This window comes from Gallinula chloropus (genome assembly GCF_964237585.1).
Source record: "Gallinula chloropus genome assembly, chromosome: 3".
NCBI classification, from domain to species: Eukaryota; Metazoa; Chordata; class Aves; order Gruiformes; family Rallidae; genus Gallinula; species Gallinula chloropus.
In genome coordinates this window covers 11,440,715-11,458,832 of record NC_140087.1, presented here as the reverse complement: position 1 = coordinate 11,458,832, position 18,118 = coordinate 11,440,715, and the positions used below count along the sequence as shown (strand labels likewise).

The 18,118-nt window shown below is 46.8% G+C and overlaps 1 protein-coding gene across 1 annotated transcript in view; it reads left to right on the top strand.

The window, feature by feature from the left end:
* FOXO3 (forkhead box O3) overlaps nt 1-18,118 on the top strand; it is an 89,713-nt gene that overhangs the window by 66,664 nt on the left and 4,931 nt on the right. Inside the window, exon 2 of the mRNA XM_084262477.1 lies at nt 8,564-9,998. Coding sequence (XP_084118603.1) covers nt 8,564-9,964 — 1,401 coding nt within the window. The 3' untranslated portion in view covers nt 9,965-9,998. The remainder of the gene's footprint in view (nt 1-8,563; nt 9,999-18,118) is intronic.

The window sequence follows — 18,118 nt, the reverse complement described above, 5'->3', positions numbered from 1 at the left end:
GTGCTTGGGTCCGTGGAACCAGGACCATTCCAGCGCATCGTATTTTAAAATACACTTTTTTTTTAATTATTATTTTTTAAATTCAGATAATATTTTCTGGTTCAATAATAAACTAATTATGTGCTTAAAATAGTAGAGGAGAGGGGTCCTGTTTTGGATTAGGCTACGTAGCAGAAATGCCAGGGGCTGTTTTGGAGGCTGCTTGAAGGCTTTCTCGCGAGAAGGTCTCGGGTGCCTGTGGCGGCTTTTGAAGGGCTTGCTCAGGCCCGATCAAACTCAGTCAGGCGACAGTGTATCAGATCTGTTCCTCTCATCAGTCACATGTCAGCCGTAACTGTCACCAGATTTGCAGTTTAATGTGTGCAGCTCAACACTTCCAATTAATCCAACCCAGGTATTTAACAATCTCTCATTTGAGAGCTAGGACTTTATGGAGCAGTGTGCAAGGCAGCCTTGCACTTCGCCAAGGCAGGAGGAACCCTGGAAGCCTTTCTGCATCCATGTAGGTTTTACTCTTTCCCTGCCACTGTGCAGTGGAAGTTTTTTTGCTGCTTTAGTTGCATTTCACAGGCTTAGGAAGCATTAAAAAAAGAAACCGCTACATGACTGCAAAAAAATTTCAAGAAAATAAAGATTTATAATAGGTGATTCAGCAATGAGAAGCTTTTGTGATATTCCATGGGAAGGTGCTATTTTTAGTGAATTATTATAAGCAGTAGCATCACTCGCATTTATTTATACAGGCATGAGAGAACGCCCATACGTGTTTCTAAATAGTCGATGTATAGTAACGGCCATATGCTGAGAATGAGCGAAAATAGACTTGAGCACTCTGGTTTCCACAACGCTGCGTGAGGGTTGTGCTGGGATCTTTGCATCTAAGAAATGAAAAACAGGGATTTGATTTTTTTTTTTTAATTTCCCCCCTAAAATTTTTCCTCCTTAGTTCTTCTTTCTAGCAAAACAAACCCAAAGCCTTCGGGGTGAAAGTCCGCCTTGCAGTACAACTGCATTGTTTCCATTGAGGTCTAACTGGGTGACCACTGAGGTTTGTGAGGACTCTTCTAGCAGCTTCAGCGGCTGGTGGGTTGGGGCTGTGCTGACAGTGGTAGCTATTTTTATGAGAGTCGCTGTACATATAATATTTGGGTTGATTAGTTGTGTGTGCCTGCACTTCTCTTGGGGCTCTGTGGCACAGAGGAGGAGAAAAGCAGTGATGTCCTGCTGAAGGGGCTCTGCGAGTACAGCGTGATCTCATTCCCAGGGTCCCAGCAGTGGAAACGCTTTAAGTGCTGGGGTTTGCTACTAAGAAAAAATAAAAACAAACCAAAGGTGATGTCTGCTGGTGACACCACCCTTTAACAGAAATGAGAGCTGGTTTGATCTGGCTCTGCAACGACCCAGCCATGTGCATCCATTGCAGCTTTCCTGTATGCAACTCCTTGAGTTTCACTTCTGTACAGGGCAACGTCTTCCATTCTCTCGTTGACTTATGTTCATGTCCCAGTCAAGCCTGCTGTGAGGTGCCTTGGGATTCTCCTGCACCTTGCATGAGCAACACCTTAAAGTAAATTCCTACTGTTAAGTTAAATCCTTTAAATTAATTGTGTTCTTGAATTTTGGGCAGCCGTGGTATGAAGCGTGTGGAAGAAGCGCTCTTGAACAAGGTGCCTTTCGTGACTCCCAATGACAGTGCCTGCCTCCTGCTTCCCAAATCCCATTTTAACATGGAAAAGCATCAGCATAGCATGCAGAGAGTAACGCTTTCTTTTCTAGAGGGCTTCATATATCAAAGGGTGCCGGGGTACATGGCTCGTGTCACCAGGAGGAGTTGCTGGAGAGCCTGACTTTGTTCTTGCTCCGTGGCTGCATTAGTTAAAGTATCAGCATTTTCCTCACTCTCTGCTACCCATCTCCCAACACCCAGTGGAAAAAAATAAACTACAACCATCATGCTCTACTCCCAGCAAAACAAATGTTATTTATTAGAGTCCTTCTGTGGTCAGAGGATGTCTGACTGTAAAATAACTGGAGATTTTTCTGCTAACTGGAAGCGTGATACTCTGAGACAATTTCCAGGCAGTGTGTATTTTCAGCTAAGTTTTATTTACGTCAGTGTAGCAATTTGCAGTATCACTGTTTGCAAGGAGTGAGGCAGCAGTTGTTTTAGCTAGAATTAAATCTTTAATTCTTTCTTTTTTTTTTTCTTTTTAGGAAAACCTTTTTGAAGTTCTGACTCAATTCCCATAGCTCCCTGCATGGAGATGCTTTTCTTATCAAAAGGGAGGGCATAAACCTCCTTGGCGGGCATGCTGCTCGCTGCCTGCCCTTCTGGCAAGGAGCATCTGGGGCAGTCAGGAGCGAGGCGTGCGTCGTTAGGGAGGGTTTGTTTTCCCTGTGCTAATCACCTTCTCCTGTCGTAATTTGGCACAGCATGGCGCCCTGCGTGTGGGATGGAGGCAGATCCGTGTACTGCTCTTCTATCTGAGCCAGCACATTTTGGAGGATAAATCTTTGCTGGACTTAATGTTCTCCCAAAGAGCTTTAATATCCCTCAAGGCTTTCTGCTTTTCCAAGGAGTGGGGGAAGATGGGCAGAGATGCAGGCAGAGAGCTAATTACAACAGGGACCTCTTGTAGCCATTCCTCTACCACCAAGGTCAGAAATACTCCTTTGAAGAGAAGATGAGGAGGGGAATCCACAGAGCTATCCTTCAGATGCCAGGCTCAATTTTTCCCCTAAACCTGCAGTGGTTTGGTTTCCCCCACCTCCCCCCCCCCCTTTCCCATTCCTGCAGGAGGGTATGTTTGGGCAGGACTGAGTCTCTGCCATCTCACTTACCCTGTGAGGACAGTGGCCTTTGCCAGTGGGGTGTGAAGGGATGTACCATGGTGCACTCTTGCTGCCTGCTTCAGGTGAACATCTGGTGGGATTTGGAGGGAGCTGCCTTAGGAACTTGCAGATAGTGGCAAACATCGAGCATTGAAAACATTTGGGTGTCAGGAGGATTTGTTTTTCTGTGTGTAATTTGCTTAATGTCTTTTCCCACCCTGCAACTTCCATAATTTAGGGAGAATATAACAATCTGGAATACATAATATTCGAGTTTAAATGCAAGAAGATGTATACTGATACATCAGGTCTGAATAGATACTTATGTTTTAGCTCTTTTTGCATCTCCAGAGCACCCTCACTACTTTATTAAATAATGTGTATTGTTCTGGTTTGCAAAAACTCTGGGGAAAAAGGAGGAAATTCTTGGGACATCTTTATGTTCCTTGAGAAGAGCAGCACTCCAGCCTTGCAGGGCTAGGCAGGAACTGACTGTATGGACCCAGCAGGTTGGTGCTTCTTCAAGATCTCCCTGCCTAGACTCACGAATCCCTTCCACCAGAAATTCCGACATACACGCACACAATTGGCAACTTCAGTTATCGGTAATTTGGGAGTCACTGTACCTGTTTCCTTGTTGACTTGTAGTTGAATCTCACTGGGGACCTTAAAGCAAACAAAATGTAAACCCACATGGTTGAAGCAAATTTGGAGTCACTTCATGAGGAGGCGCAGACACTGGTCTGGATGGGTGGGATGTTTCGCTTTTCCTCAAGGAACAACTTTTGGCAGAGTCTCTCTTTAGGGGTGTTCATCCCAAAGGAGATTTGTGCTAGGAGCTTTTGAGCAAGGTGGTGTAGGCTGGAAACCACAATTCAAGAGGGCAAGGAGAGCCGTGGAGCAGCGGGGCTGCCTCCGGTCAGCTGGAGGCTGATAAGCCAAAGTTGTTTTCATGGCTTCTTTTCGGTGGTATTAGATCTCGTGCCTCTCTCAACGATGTGTCCACCAGACAGCTTCATATGGTGAAGCCAGAGCATTAAATATGTTAATACAGTATAAGAGAAAGTGTAATTCTCCCAAGTGAGCATTAGCAGCGTTTATGGGTCTGCAGATAGTGTTTGTTTTTCTCCCATCCCGTCCTAGTATCCCACTTGTTAAAATAAAAAAAGCCCTGCCTTTGAGTTGTAGCCCTAACTTTACAGCTTAGGAGCCTGCATTTGAAATAACGAATTAGCTACTCACTACAAAACACTGAAGTAAAAACAGACCAGTGTGTAACTTGGACTCGGCAGCCACCAGCTGCACCTCATCCTGCTAATCTTTGGGCTTTTTTTTCTCTCTAAAGCAGAAGGGGGGGTGGGGTGGGGTGTGCTTTTAAGAGTTAAGTTACACAACTCTCTTTTTATTTTTAAAGTGAGTGGATTCCTTGTTGCGTTGTTGAGGATGATAAATTGATACCACATGTTGCTTCCAGACAAAAAAGACTCTGTGCTGCACTGGAAGCATTTGCAGCTGGTGTCTGAGTTAATGGACGGGCTCCACAAGGTAAACACGGCTTGGAAGAGGCCAAAACAGGCACAGGGAGGGGGAATTTTCTCTGTTTTAAAGGCTCAGGCATTTGCTGCTGTTGCCTGACTGGGGCTGAGCGTTGAAATAACATGTAGTTCCAGCCTCCCTGGGAGACTCGTTCAGTTGTTCATACCAAATCAGGTGTACGGCACTTTGGAAAGGTGTGACTGTCCTCTCTGGGAGCTGTTTGCAGTCTTCTCAGAATACCAAGAGAGACGTGTAATTAGGACATTGTAGCCAACCTTTTCTCTCTTCTCTTTTCTCTCCCTCTCCTCTCCTCTCCTCTCCTCTCCTCTCCTCTCCTCTCCTCTCCTCTCCTCTCCTCTCCTCGAGCAAAATGGGGCTGGTTTGCTCGAGGACTATTAAATGTGGTGGAGTGGATCAGAAAAGCTGAGAGCACGGCCCCGAGTTTGGGCAAAGTGCTGTCACCCCTTGGCTTGCTGCTCCAGGCATCTGGCTGCACCCTTTCTCCTGATATTGTCAGCCTAAGCCAAGGCAGGGTAGCAGTGCTGCTTGCCTGGGGCACTGTACCCACCTCTGCTCACACCACATCTGACCTGCCCCATGTCTTCTTTTGCCCTGAGTCTTCCTTTTCTGCAGGGCCCGTCATTCTTCCCTGTAGAATCACTTCCCCAGGGGACTGGGACCCATCTGGGCTGGACTCAGTGGTGTACAGGATGCTCTTAATCTTGTGTGCAGAAACCTCAATCTTCTGGCTCTTTGCAGAACACACGGCGTTCTTTGAGTCTGGTATAAATAGTTAACACTAATAAAGGGAGGAGCTCATCGTATTTCTTTTCTACTCTGCTCTTACACTGTCCATATGTTGTACACACCGGTGGTATCTGAGCCCTTTCCAAGGTGTCTGCAGCCTGGCTAGCATCTGTCCCATCTACATATGGTCACCAGGACAGATTGATGGAAGTTCCTGTATAGGTCTTTTAAAGTTTCTCAGTGTATTTCGGAATGGAAAACTGTGCTGTGTTTCCATCATCATGGTCTAACCCATCTCCCACATGAGTCAAAGACAAACTCCCACTAATTCGATCAGCAGTGGGTTCAAATGATATTTGATGGTATTTTTCTTGCTTCCCCACCCCCTTTGCAGTTTCTTGCATGGTCACACGTTACTGATGCACACGGTTGTGAGCAAAGATGGTCCCACGATGTTTTACTTTATTTCAAGCAGATGTGGACATCCTTTGACAGCTCAGAGACCAGGTAGAAAATACAGTTATTTCCACCCAGATTGCAGCCTGGTAGCGCAGCGCAACAGCCTTTACAGGATGTGAGTTGTCAATCCCAGTGCCCTCTGTAGCAAAACTTGCATGTGGAAGGATAATAGGATCCAGTCCTAATTTGATTTGGCAGAGCATCCAACGCAAGGAGAAACCAAGAAACTCGGATACTGTTGCTGAAGAGGTTAGTGGGGGAGGTTACGTGAAAGAAGTGGGTTTTAAGGCAGTGTTTGAACAGAGGGTGGAGATGGGGTACACAAAAATAAATTGGCCCATAATTATGCTTAAGAAAACAATCTTCCTACAGAAGAAAAGTAAAGAAAAACAGAAGCCGGAGTATAAGTGGTGTATTGCTTGATGTAAAGGAAAACAAACTGCTTGGATTTTTAGAACCACCAATTTTCCATGCAAAAGTATTATTATATTCTTTTATTATTTGTGTAATACCAACACTGAGCAAAAAGATGTAAGAGAAAATTACACATGTGTGCACACATATCCACACAGGCAGGAACCCTCTCCTGAAAGGTCCCTCAGTCTCACAGGTTTACCATTTAGGGTTTTTCACAGGCCAAACAGTTTCATGCTACAGCTACCACCACCAACAGAAATTAACCATTTTGGGAGAATTTTGTAGGTTGAAAACTGTTAGATACTGGCACTCTGGTTGTTTGTGTATCTGAAGCTGTGTGGCAAGCTGCATATCCCACCTTGTGTGGGGTTTTTTTTGGTGTTTAAGGCTTTCTCCATTAGTCAAGAGTTGACAGTGCAGTGTATTCTTGCACCCAGTATTTTAACGGGGTAACAGTGTGGTTTGTACAGCTCCTGTAGCTTGGCTTGGGCTAGTGGTCTACCTCTGGTTGTCCTCATCCTGCCACTGGCTCTTTGCGAGGAGAGATCCCCATGCAGATGTGGCTGTCCATGAAAGCAATAGGGGGTGAACATGGGTGCTACCTGCATTGATGCTGTACAAGCTGGAATAGGAACAAAGGTATTTTTTTAAAAAAGCAGCAGTTCTCCAACCAGCTGGAAGAAACCTGTGAAGTAAGCAGTGGCGCCTAGCTGTAAGTTAGAAACGGGCTGTCGCCAGACTGGAAATGCAGTTAAGATGTCATCAGTTAAATAATAAAAAGCCCTTTCCTTCTGTAGACTGTGGAACTATTATTCTGCAGCTCAATCCACCACATTCTGATGGCATGATAGTCACTTAGAAATGGACTAGTTTATAGCTGGGGCACTGACCCAAACTCCTCTCGAGTATGTCTGCAAAGTCAGCTCTGCTGTTTTGTGTGAGTTGTTTAAAACTTAACAGTTGCTGGTTTGAACTGTGGTCCATGTGATTTCGCCTTTCATTAAGTGATAATCGCAACCGCGTCTGCTGTCTGCGTGCGAGAGGAACTTCAGGCGTGTTTTCCATTTCACAGTCTTGACAAAACCCACAACACTTAAGGGGAGGAGGGGAAGGCATTTTATTCTGAAAAAGTGTTTAAAAAAAGCTGGGCTGTATTTCTTTATAAGTCAAATGTGTCTCCAGTTCACTCATGTCAAACATCCATTTATCGTAAGGATGCGAATGTCAAGAGTTGCTGGTGAATGGTTGGTGATTTATTCATTCTTTGCCCATTTCAATATATGGAATTTCTTCAGTGCTTTGTAAATGAAGGACACTTACCCTGCATGGTTTGATTATGCCGTTGTGGTCCTGTTGACTTTGAAGTGTGCAAGTAGAACAACTGTGGGTTTACCCTCTTTATAGGGATAGGTGGTAATTGCCAAAATTTAAGAAAAAAACCCCAACTCATACAACTTTGCAGCTGGAGGAATAGCACAACTGCTCTGTCAAAGGGAACTCCCAAACTCTTTAGATTTGCACATGGAAAAAAAAAACCTAAACCAAACATGGATGTGCTCTCACTCCATGAATACTACCTGCTTGTCATGTGAACCAAGATCAGCAGGATGAGCAGAGTGAGATTTTCACATAGGGTCATTTCACTAGGGGTACCGTGTGTGGGCTGGTTTTCTTGGGCCTCTCTCTCGTTCCGAGGTGATTATCATCGGTTTGAGCCAGCATGATTGTTTGGGCAGTAGATGTTGCTGACTAGTGCGAGCGGGTAACACGCAAGGGTGGACAAGGGCTCCCCTGGAAGTGCTGTATTCCGTAGCATCCTGTACAGCGCGGGGTATCCAACTGTGTATGGCTGCTTTGCACAGCTCTGTGTCTAGCGGCTTACAGGGACAGGGGTATCATCGAGTACTGTGTCACAGGATGTTTAGAAGACCATGAGGATTCTTATAGCAAGGGGACAGCTGGCCAGCTACTGCGGTACCAGCGTAATTCTGGTGCCTCTAATCGAGAGAGAAAGTACAGCTTAGTCATGCACAGAGCGTCTGTGGGAAAGGAGCAACAGCACTTGCAGTTTTCTCAAGAGTTATTATAACAAATACATAACACACATGCCCATGAACAGTCTCAGACACTTGCAGAGGCTGCAATGAGCATGACTATCCCACCAGTCAGATTTTTGCAGTGTCTTTGCAGTTTTTTTTATTTCAAGGAGCTGATGGCAAGATTGCTGATAGTACAGAGGTTTGTCCTGAGTCCAAGGTTAAGGGAGAAGTGTCTACCTCCTTCCTGGCAGGATTGGAGCTGTGTCACTCTCCTTTTCTTAGGATGCAGCTTTTGGGGTGTGAAGATGGGTACCAGGAATGCACAGCTACTGCCAGCACAGGGCATGCAGCCGCGCTGCAGTACCGCTCCAGCTCCTCACGTATGCACAACCCAAGATGTTGATGTCTCAGAGGGCCCAGTGCTTTTATTCATGTTGCTGCTTTCACGTGGTGTTGGTTTTGTGATTGGGATTTGGGTAGCAAAAGAAGAGGGGTGCTGGTTTTTAACGTTTCATTTTGGTCCTTTCCTGCAGAATTCAATCCGGCACAACTTGTCACTCCACAGCCGATTCGTCAGGGTGCAGAATGAAGGCACAGGCAAAAGCTCTTGGTGGATGATCAACCCAGATGGCGGAAAAGGTGGCAAGGCACCCCGGAGACGCGCAGTGTCGATGGACAACAGCAACAAGTACACCAAGAGCAGAGGGCGGGCGGCTAAGAAAAAGGCAGCCCTACAGACCGCCCAGGAGACGAGCGAGGACAGCCCTTCTCAGCTCTCCAAGTGGCCAGGGAGTCCCACCTCCCGCAGCAGTGATGAGCTGGATGCCTGGACAGATTTTCGCTCCCGTACAAATTCAAACGCCAGTACGATCAGCGGCCGCTTGTCACCCATTTTGGCAAGCACTGAGCTAGATGATGTTCAAGATGACGATGCTCCACTTTCTCCCATGCTGTACAGTAGTCCATCGAGCTTGTCCCCATCGGTAAACAAACCGTGTACTGTGGAGTTGCCTAGGTTGACTGATATGGCTGGGACAATGAATTTGAACGATGGACTGACAGATAACCTTATGGATGATCTCTTGGACAATATAACACTCCCTCCATCCCAGCAGTCGCCCACAGGAGGGATGATGCAGAGAAGCTCCAGTTTTCCGTATGGTTCCAAAGGTTCAGGGCTGGGTTCCCCATCAAGTAGTTTCAACAATGCCGTGTTCGGGCCGTCGTCCCTGAATTCCCTCCGCCAGTCGCCCATGCAGACCATTCAGGAGAACAAGCAGGCCACCTTCTCTTCCATTTCTCATTACAACAACCAGACGCTGCAGGATCTCCTCGCCTCTGATGCACTTAGTCACAGTGATGTCATGATGACACAGTCTGACCCACTCATGTCACAAGCCAGCACAGCTGTGTCTGCCCAGAATTCCCGCCGGAATATAATGCTCCGCAACGATCCCATGATGTCGTTTGCTGCACAGTCCAGCCAGGGCGGTCTGGTCAATCAGAGCCTGCCTCATCACCAGCACCAGTCCCACAACTCCTCTCTTAGTGGCAGCCGTGCCTTGTCCAATTCCATCAGTAACATAGGCTTGAGTGACTCAAACAGCTTGGGATCCAGCAAACATCAGCAGTCACCTGTCAATCAGTCTATGCAAACACTTTCTGACCCGCTCTCAGGCTCCTCTTTGTACTCCTCTAGTGTGAACCTCCCGGTCATGGGACACGAGAAATTCCCAAGTGATTTGGACTTGGATATTTTCAATGGGAGCTTGGAGTGTGACATGGAGTCCATTATCCGCAGTGAACTCATGGATGCTGATGGGCTGGATTTTAACTTTGATTCCCTCATCTCAGCTCAGAACGTTGTCAGTCTGAATGTGGGGAACTTCACTGGTGCTAAACAGGCTTCATCACAGAGTTGGGTACCAGGCTGAAGGATCTTTGAGAACAGGGAAAATGGGCAAACAGGTCAGTGCCCCGTAGATGTGGTAAATTACTTGATTCCTTAGTTTTATTGGAGTTTGCACCAAACCCTGAATAGTTAAGGCATATAAATAACATTCATTTGGGTTGTGATGGCTTGCTGTGTGTTGGTATGCAACAGGCACAACCAAGAAACCCTTGGAGCTGCGGAGGGAAGCGAGGCTGGGCTATAAAAGCCGCTCGGCTGCAACACTGTCAGCACGCATCTGATGCTATGCGTCCTTCTTAATTTAGGCATGAGAAATGTTAATGACAAATCAGGCAAACCAAGGTGGAATATTTGTGGGTTTTAGGAATCACAGAGCTCCAAGTTGTCTTCTTTGAAGTCGCAACAGATGGATTCTTCTCTGCAGCTGGTGCCGCACGTAGCCAAGCTGTGTTACGTGGGGATGGGGCGAGGGGCTTCGCAGTCAGTACAGCAGTAGAGCTGCAGGGAAGGAGGAAGAGCATCTTTACAAAATCAGTGCACGCACTGAGGATTGGGCGTGTGGGACAGACCTGGACTGAGTTAGAGCTCTGCTGCTGCTGCTGTGGTTCAGCAGTGCCACTAAATTATTTTGGATTTGTTTGAATTGTGTTTCTTGGGGGAGGAGGAGGGAGGGGGAAGAAAAGAAGTAGCAAATCAAGGAATTATGTATTGAAATAGCAAAGGTGGGATCCTGGGCCCAGGACTGTGCTGGGTTTAATGATTTAAATATGCAGAAGTTGTTGGTCTACCCCAGGACTGGGGTGGGTACTGTTTTCTTTTGGACTCCTCCAGGAGAGTCTCTGGAGGCTTGGGTTCTGACATAGGTGCTTTTCAAATACTAGCCTCTTCAGATTAGTTTTTCCAGGTTGATGTGGTTTTTTTAACATTGCTTCTTTTCCACAACTGGGGGCATTTGAACTTGTAAACAATGTTCCTGTCATCCTTTTGTGATTCTGCAGGCTCCTGCCCATACCTCTGCCTGCTCATGTGTACAATCTCACTGACTTACCGGGTAGGTGCCAGACAAAGTGCCCTTTCTCCTTTGTTTATTTATTAGTATAAGGGAGTAGATTTCACAATATAGTAGGATAAGAGGTTAGCTATAAATTATTGAAAGTGTTCTGTTAACTTCATAATAGTACGTAGAGTATCCCAGTGGTGAGGTTAGAGGAGGCATTCGTTCAGTTTGCAGCTTACTTCCACCTATTTTATTTTCTGGATGAGGTATGGAAAGGAGGAGTCAGTGTCATCTGACTTTATAGTTTATAATTTCCCCCTTTCATCTTTAATTGAGTTTTCATTCTCTGATCCACAGTTAGCTGTTCAAGGTAGGTGAACAGCAGCGGTGAACCTCCCGAATGTCTTCCTGTGTGCGTGGAGTGCCACAGGAGATGCGTGCTGTGATCCGCTGGCTGTGAGGAGGAACAAGGCTGCTCAGGAGTCCTCCTCTCAGTCCTGCAAAGCTGCCTCGCTCCAGTGGAGCGGTTGGTTTGCACGGCCCTTTCTCTTTTGGTGGGAGGATTTCCTCTGGTTCTTTCACATCTTCTCACCAAAAGCAAGAGCACTGCAGTGCACAGCCAGGATACGGGCTGCAGGGCGGGCTGTAGAGGATGCCACATCCTGCTGACCCTGCATGGGCCTGCAGCTTGGCAAGGCCAAGGCCACAGCTGAATTCTGGTTTTCCTTTAGTTACAGTGATGGAGAATTGAAGAAAAGAAAAGGGGGGGTAAAAAGAAAAAAAGAAAGAAAGAATTTACTCATGAACCAGGAAGGAAAAACTTGCAGAATGTCGTACTTGGTGACTGGGTTTTTCTTCCTCCAGGTGCATGAGCTGTTTGGATTCAAAAACACCCCACACTGTTTTGGCATGAGGTGGAAAAAAAAAAAAGCTATAGGAACTTTATCACTGTGAAACATCCAACCTGCCAAATGGGGCCTAAGAAATAGGTGTTAGTGACAGCTTTGCTTGACACAGGCAAATAGGGCAGCCTCCTGCTTGTGTATCTTTGTTTGCTGTGTGCAGGTAGGAGATGTCTGCGGGGAGACCTGCCTGCGCAGCGAGGAGGAGGCAGACCGTGCCACCTCCTCGCTGATGCTCACTGCTGCCTCTTCATCACGGCCTGTGCCATTCACAGGGAAGCATAGCCACCGTGATCTTTTTTCAGGCTGCTCCCCCTGAATAAAGGAACTGACACATCTGTGTGAGCAGAGTCTCATTGCAGAGGACAGGTTTATTAACGAGACAGCTCTCCTCGGCGGATTACTGTCCAGTCATCTGTGGAAGCCTCTCTCCCTCTCTGACAAGTGGACCGGCTGTTGCGGTGTGCCTCCGGTATCAGGTGCAAGCACAGATGATTTCTGCTGAGCTGGTTCATCATGCAGCCTTCCTCATCTGTTAAGCAGCCCTGCTTGAGAGTTTGCCTCCCTGTGACCGTGCCTCGTATTTTGAGTAGGGGCGCCTCATGTGACGTCGGGCACAGTCATTCTGAACAGTAGGGACCCTTGAATTAAAACCTCTCTGCGGTGTTCATGATCCCAAGAACGGATCTTTACGGGCTTGGAGGCTGGGGAGCACTTCCAGCAGAGCAGCCTGGCGCTTGCTCATGCTGAGTCCGTTCCGCAAGGGTGGCCAGGTGCACTTTGCAGGCAGGCAGAAGCCGTTACAATGGGCTGTTGGCATACCTGGAAATACTCAGTGCTGTGTTTTCCCTGAAAAATAAGAGAAGCATTGGAGTCAGTTTTCGGGAAGAAAAGAAGCCAAAGCCGTAGGTATTTAGTTTATAGACGCTCTAGGAGTAAAGGAGGGTTTACTTTGGAAAAAGATCAACTACAGTTTCTTCATAGGGGAAGTGAAAGAGCCCTCGTGGGAGACGCAACCACTGCGGGTTCAGCGACTGTGCACGTTGGCTGCACGTAAACCTGTACACAGTCCCTGGAGAGAGCCTTGCCCGGTCCCACCACACTGGCCCTGCCCAGCCTTTCAGAGGGCTGTAATTAAGGCATATACACAAATTTGGGCTTGTTTTGGCTTTTTTCTCTTAGAAGAAAGGAGAAAATCAATATGCTTTTTCTCTTGCTTTATTCACTCAGCCGTAATTTTCCCGTCTTAAGCTGGCTGGGGCCTCTGTCCTCTATCTGCCTGCTTCCCAAAAGCACTGGATATGCCCTCCACCCACTCAGATAACCATCGCCTTGGTTTTTCAGCTTGTTTATCAATAAATAAAGATGTCACTATTCCTTTGCCTGTCTCTAGAATACTTTTTATTTTTAAATTAAAGAGTTGTCTCTCAGCCTTGGGTTCCCAGAGCTCTGCACTTTGCTCCGTTGTCCTTCTCGGCCAGCCAATCCCAAGGGTCTTGGCATTTACCAAAGAGTAGTCCCAAAACAAGCCATTTTTATCTCGATTGTTTCGGTGATCCAGTGTACAGTGGCGTCGCACAGGCAGTGGTGCTGGCAGGGCTTGGCAGGGGATGAAGGATGGCTCAGTACAAGCAGAACAGGAACTTCTTGAGCTGGTTCTCCACACAAAAAGCTCATCTGTCAGCATCTCCTGAGAGAGATTTCACTGTACCGTGTAGCGGGGTGCCTCTGGGCTCTGTAACAGAGCCGTGCCAGAGCCACATTGACTTGTTGAAAAATTACAAGTAAAATACTACACAGATCAGTTAAAATCACCCATTCTACCCCAGCATCATCTAGGTCCCAAATCATCTTACAGTAGCAGTAGAGTGCACAAGCTACTAATAACAACGCCATGTAAATTTTACACACTTAGATTATTAACATCTCTGAGAAAGCAACATCCTAGGTAACACAACAAAGCATGGCCATTGGTATTGCTTTAGTCTGTGCCAGTTTGGACTACTTGCCAGTTTAGTAATTGGCATTCAACCTGTTCCTGTGTGAGGGTCATACCAGAGACAAATGTGTATGCCTGAGGATGATTTACCAGTCACTGTACCACCATCTTGAAGTAGATTAGGAAAAGATCTCCATTTGGATGCAGTTTTGAATTAGAGGCTTCTGGACAACACGCCACAAGGAAGATGACTTTAATTATTTATCAGGAAACTTGTTTTCTGCTTGCTAAAGTTGTGTGTAAACCAGAACCAGCAGACCCCTTGCCGGAGGATGCTGGCATCCTCAGAACCATAGCTGTGCTTCCCTCTCCCCCTTTTTTTTTCCCAAAAATGAGTTTTTAGGAGTAGGGCTGGCAAGTTTCTTGGATGGAGCCAGGATGGGGGTGGCTGCCTTTAAAAAAAATCTGAAGGAAATTCAGGAGCAGCAAATTCTTCTGCTCCGTTTCTAACAGGTTAGTGGTTAAGGCGGCGGCGTGCTTCTGACATGTCAGTGTTGTTTCAGTCAGCCCAAGTTTTGAAAGGTGGTTTTGTGACTAGCTGAACACTGCATGAGCCAAGTTTATTCTTTGAACAAAAATACCCATGTAGAAAATGTATTTTGCTGGGAACAGGGACCCCATTAACATCAAGGAGGGCCTGCCCTGTGCAGGCTCCGTGCTCTCCAGGCACACACCAGTGGCATGAGGGCAAACTCGGTGCTCACAGCCACCAGGGAGGAGGGGGTAGCTGGGCAAACCCTGCTGGGGCTTCCCCCCATGCAGTCCCACTGGCTGCAGTGCCCCTGGAAGTCTTAGGCTCACAGGGATGCTGTGGCCTTTGTTGTGTGTTGTGTGAAGGCAGCAGGAGCTGACACACAGATGAATCACTCGCTCGTTCTGGAGTAGGGCTTTTTTGGTTTTGGTGGGTTTTTTTAATCTGGGTTTATGTGTTGGTGTTTTATTAACCAAGGAAACCAAGGAAGAAGATCTTTAAAAAACAGGATTGCCTCCACAGGCTTGTGTTATGAGTGTACAGCAGCTGAAGCCAGGACAGTGGTCTGATGCTGTGGTTTGGGTGTTCTTCTGTTGGGTGTTTTATATAGATACATTTTTTAGTACCTCATGCTTTGTCATGTGATTCAGCAGCAATAATTAGGCAGAAACTTGCTGTCCCTGCAGATGCCAAGATTACGGGATGACATACTCTTGCCAGATGACAGCACAGACTGGCATTTTTGTCTCTCCAGTGGTGCTTTCCCCTCTGGATCAGCAACACGCAGGTTTTGGTACAGAACGAGCCTTCACAGATCGTCCTTTTCCTGTGAATGAGCCATAATGCTTGTTTAGAGCTGCAGATCGGTGTGGGGCCCCAGACACGCTGTTGCCTGATAGCTGGGATGGTTACAGGTGCTTGTTCTTTTTTTCTTTCCTTCTTTTGAGCCAGACTTTTAAATAGCACCCCTGAAAACACATTTTCTTGAAGAAAGTGCGTAATAAGGGATCCTTTTTAGAAGCACAGCGTCATGCAGCTGGGGAAAGGTTGAGATCTGTTTTTCAGAGCGATTCAGCACTCAGTCAAGGTGGTGAACTGACAGCTGGAGACGTTTAACTCTGCTGTTGATGACAGCCAGGGTATAGGTATAGTGTAGGCCAGCAGGGCTGCACGTATTTGAGTAGCACCGTACGTAAATAGAGACGGCCTTTCTCTCCTGGCTTGGGGAGGGAGGATGAAGGACAGATGCTCAAATAGTGTCTCCCTGCACTCCCAGTGCCACTGCTGGAGGCTCTCCAGCAGGATGCTTCCCTCAGTGCTGCCCCTGATTGAGTCCCAAGCAGTGTGTGGGGCCGCTGGTGCTGTTACATCGGGTACCTGTGGCTCGGTGGTGGGAATGCCCTGCTCCCCTTCAGTCTGTGGGAGCTATTTAATCAGCTTTTCCACTCAGATTACCATGCAGGGTGGCAGTTGCTGGAGTCTGGCAGAGTGGACATCTGCTGAGCAGTAATCGGACGGGGGCACAGCTCAGCTAACAGAGCCCACTGTGTAGCTGTGGGTGTCTGCCGTTACTCCAGGAAAAAAAAACACTTTCCCTGGATGATGCCATGGAGAATGGTTTGTGTTTTTGCACTTTTTCAGCTAAGCCTTGCCTGTTGTTTTCCTCTTGCACTGCCTGCTTCTCCTGGCCTTCATGAGTGATTTATTTCATACAAATGTAGAGAAGACCTAGTTTTGAAGAAGGACCTTCCCTCTCTTGCCTTTTCTACCACTTGGAAGTCAGGACAGAGGGTGTCCTGCCTTTAATCACCATGGTGGAAATCCCTTTGAGTGACTTGTGTAAGCATTATTGGCCTGTCATTTTCAGCTAACCACAGAGGAAAAGGAGAAGACTCCATAGCACAGAGAACGTTTCCAAAATAGGCTTGGTACCCAGTAGAGAAAAAGAAGCTCTCTGTGAGGACGTTCAGGATGAAGAGTGCATAGTGCATTTCCATAGCACTATAAACCCATAATTCAGGATTTTTCCAGCCATGCAGGTATCTTTTACACTAAAAAGCAGCTCTTAGTCTTCAGATTCAAAAGTGCAAGCAAAATCCTTCTCTGATCTCGCACAGGTGTGGTAGTTACTCATCCTTTTCTATAAGGTTGTCCATAAGGTTTTTAAGTAAGAAGCCTGGATACCTTATAGAGAGGTGATGTCCTGTATCTAAACCCTTCTCTGTTGGGCATGGGAGAGGATTGAACCCAGCCAGATGTGATGGTTCTCAACAGCAGTGGGGTATCAGCAGTGCTTGCACTGGAAAGCCGGCATAACTGCACACTGACATGTCTGTAGGTGTAAAAACAAGTGTGTCAGCATATGGTCATCTTGTATGGGCAACAACACAGTGACATCTGTAGTAGAGTCTGCGTGTGTCTGCTCCTCTGGGAGACAAGTGGAGAATTTCCTGCGAGTTTGGTTGTTCAATAGCAGGTCTTGATATGTTAGCAAAAGCCTGTTCTGCTTTTCCTTCTCAGTGTGTGATCATGGGTTTCTCTCTGTGTGTCTCCTTTTTATCTGTAAAATGGGTAGAAGGGATCTTACCCACTGAATGAACTGCTCAAAGGAGTGGTGGACTCTCCCTTACCAGACATACTCTGGACTTGGCAAAGCCCTAAATAACCTAACCTAAGGCTCTGCTTTCAGCAGAAGGTTGGACCAGGTGATGGCTGAGTCCCTTCCAGCCTGGACATTTCTGTGACAAGTCGGCTGTCAGAATAGCATACAGATCAGTAGTTGTGGCACTTCATTTCTGGGCAAGTCTTGCATCCTAGGGAGCTGATACAGAGTCAGAGAATGATCTGCTAGCTTCAGTTACATTTGCTTCCAAAATACTTCGTTGTCTGCTACAGTTTGCAGCGTTTCTTGGAATGGAAGAGCAGGAACAGAAGGAAGAGACACGTTCGTGCTTTACGTGCCTGCGCACGTCCCAGCACAGCAACTTTTTAGCTCCCAGAAGTCTTAGCTCTGTGCCAGCATTCTTCCTCTTTCCATCCTTCTCCCTCACTCTCTGCCCCCAGTTTTGAGCTGGAAAAGATCTATTTTTATGAGTTTAAGAAAAAGTGAAGTTGCAACATGCCTGAAAGTTCAGGCCTCGAGACAAAATAGGTTATTGCTGGCTCTTTTTTCCCCCTGTGTCTTCACACCCTGACCTCGGTGTTGTCTCAGCACAGAGCATCCTAGTGCAGTGTACGCTAAGTCTGTAGGGTGTCACTGTGACATACCTGCCATGGCATCGGGGTTCCTAATTTTTATCCTGCTCTAACAAAAAAATACCATGTTGGAATTTTATCACAGAGGGACTGGCCACAGCCATTATCTTCTATGTTTGTTTCTAAGCAAATACTGTGTATTCTTCAGCCTTGAGCTGTGAAAACCTCAGGCAGAGTATTAACTTGTCCCCACACCTAACCAAGTCTTGCTTTCTGAGCCTACCCATACTTCAGAGTAGAAGCTGTACTGCTGGCAGCGATGACAAATCGATGGGCAGGGGCACTAGACGGAATGTGCATCTTTCACTAAAGGGTGCAAGTTTCCTTCAATGTGTTTGCATCCCCAAGGGTCTGGACAATGAAAGTAGTTACTGGGATTTCCTGTCCCTGGGGAGTCATACAGAGTGGTACCCAGGGAAAACACTTGTTCTGCAGATCTTTGGGTGATATTTTTCAAGATGCAATCCGCTCAACAAGCCTTCCAGGCAAATCAGGAGGTCCTCAGGAAGTTGCTATACAGAGGAACTGTGTGTTGATAGATGCAGCGCTAC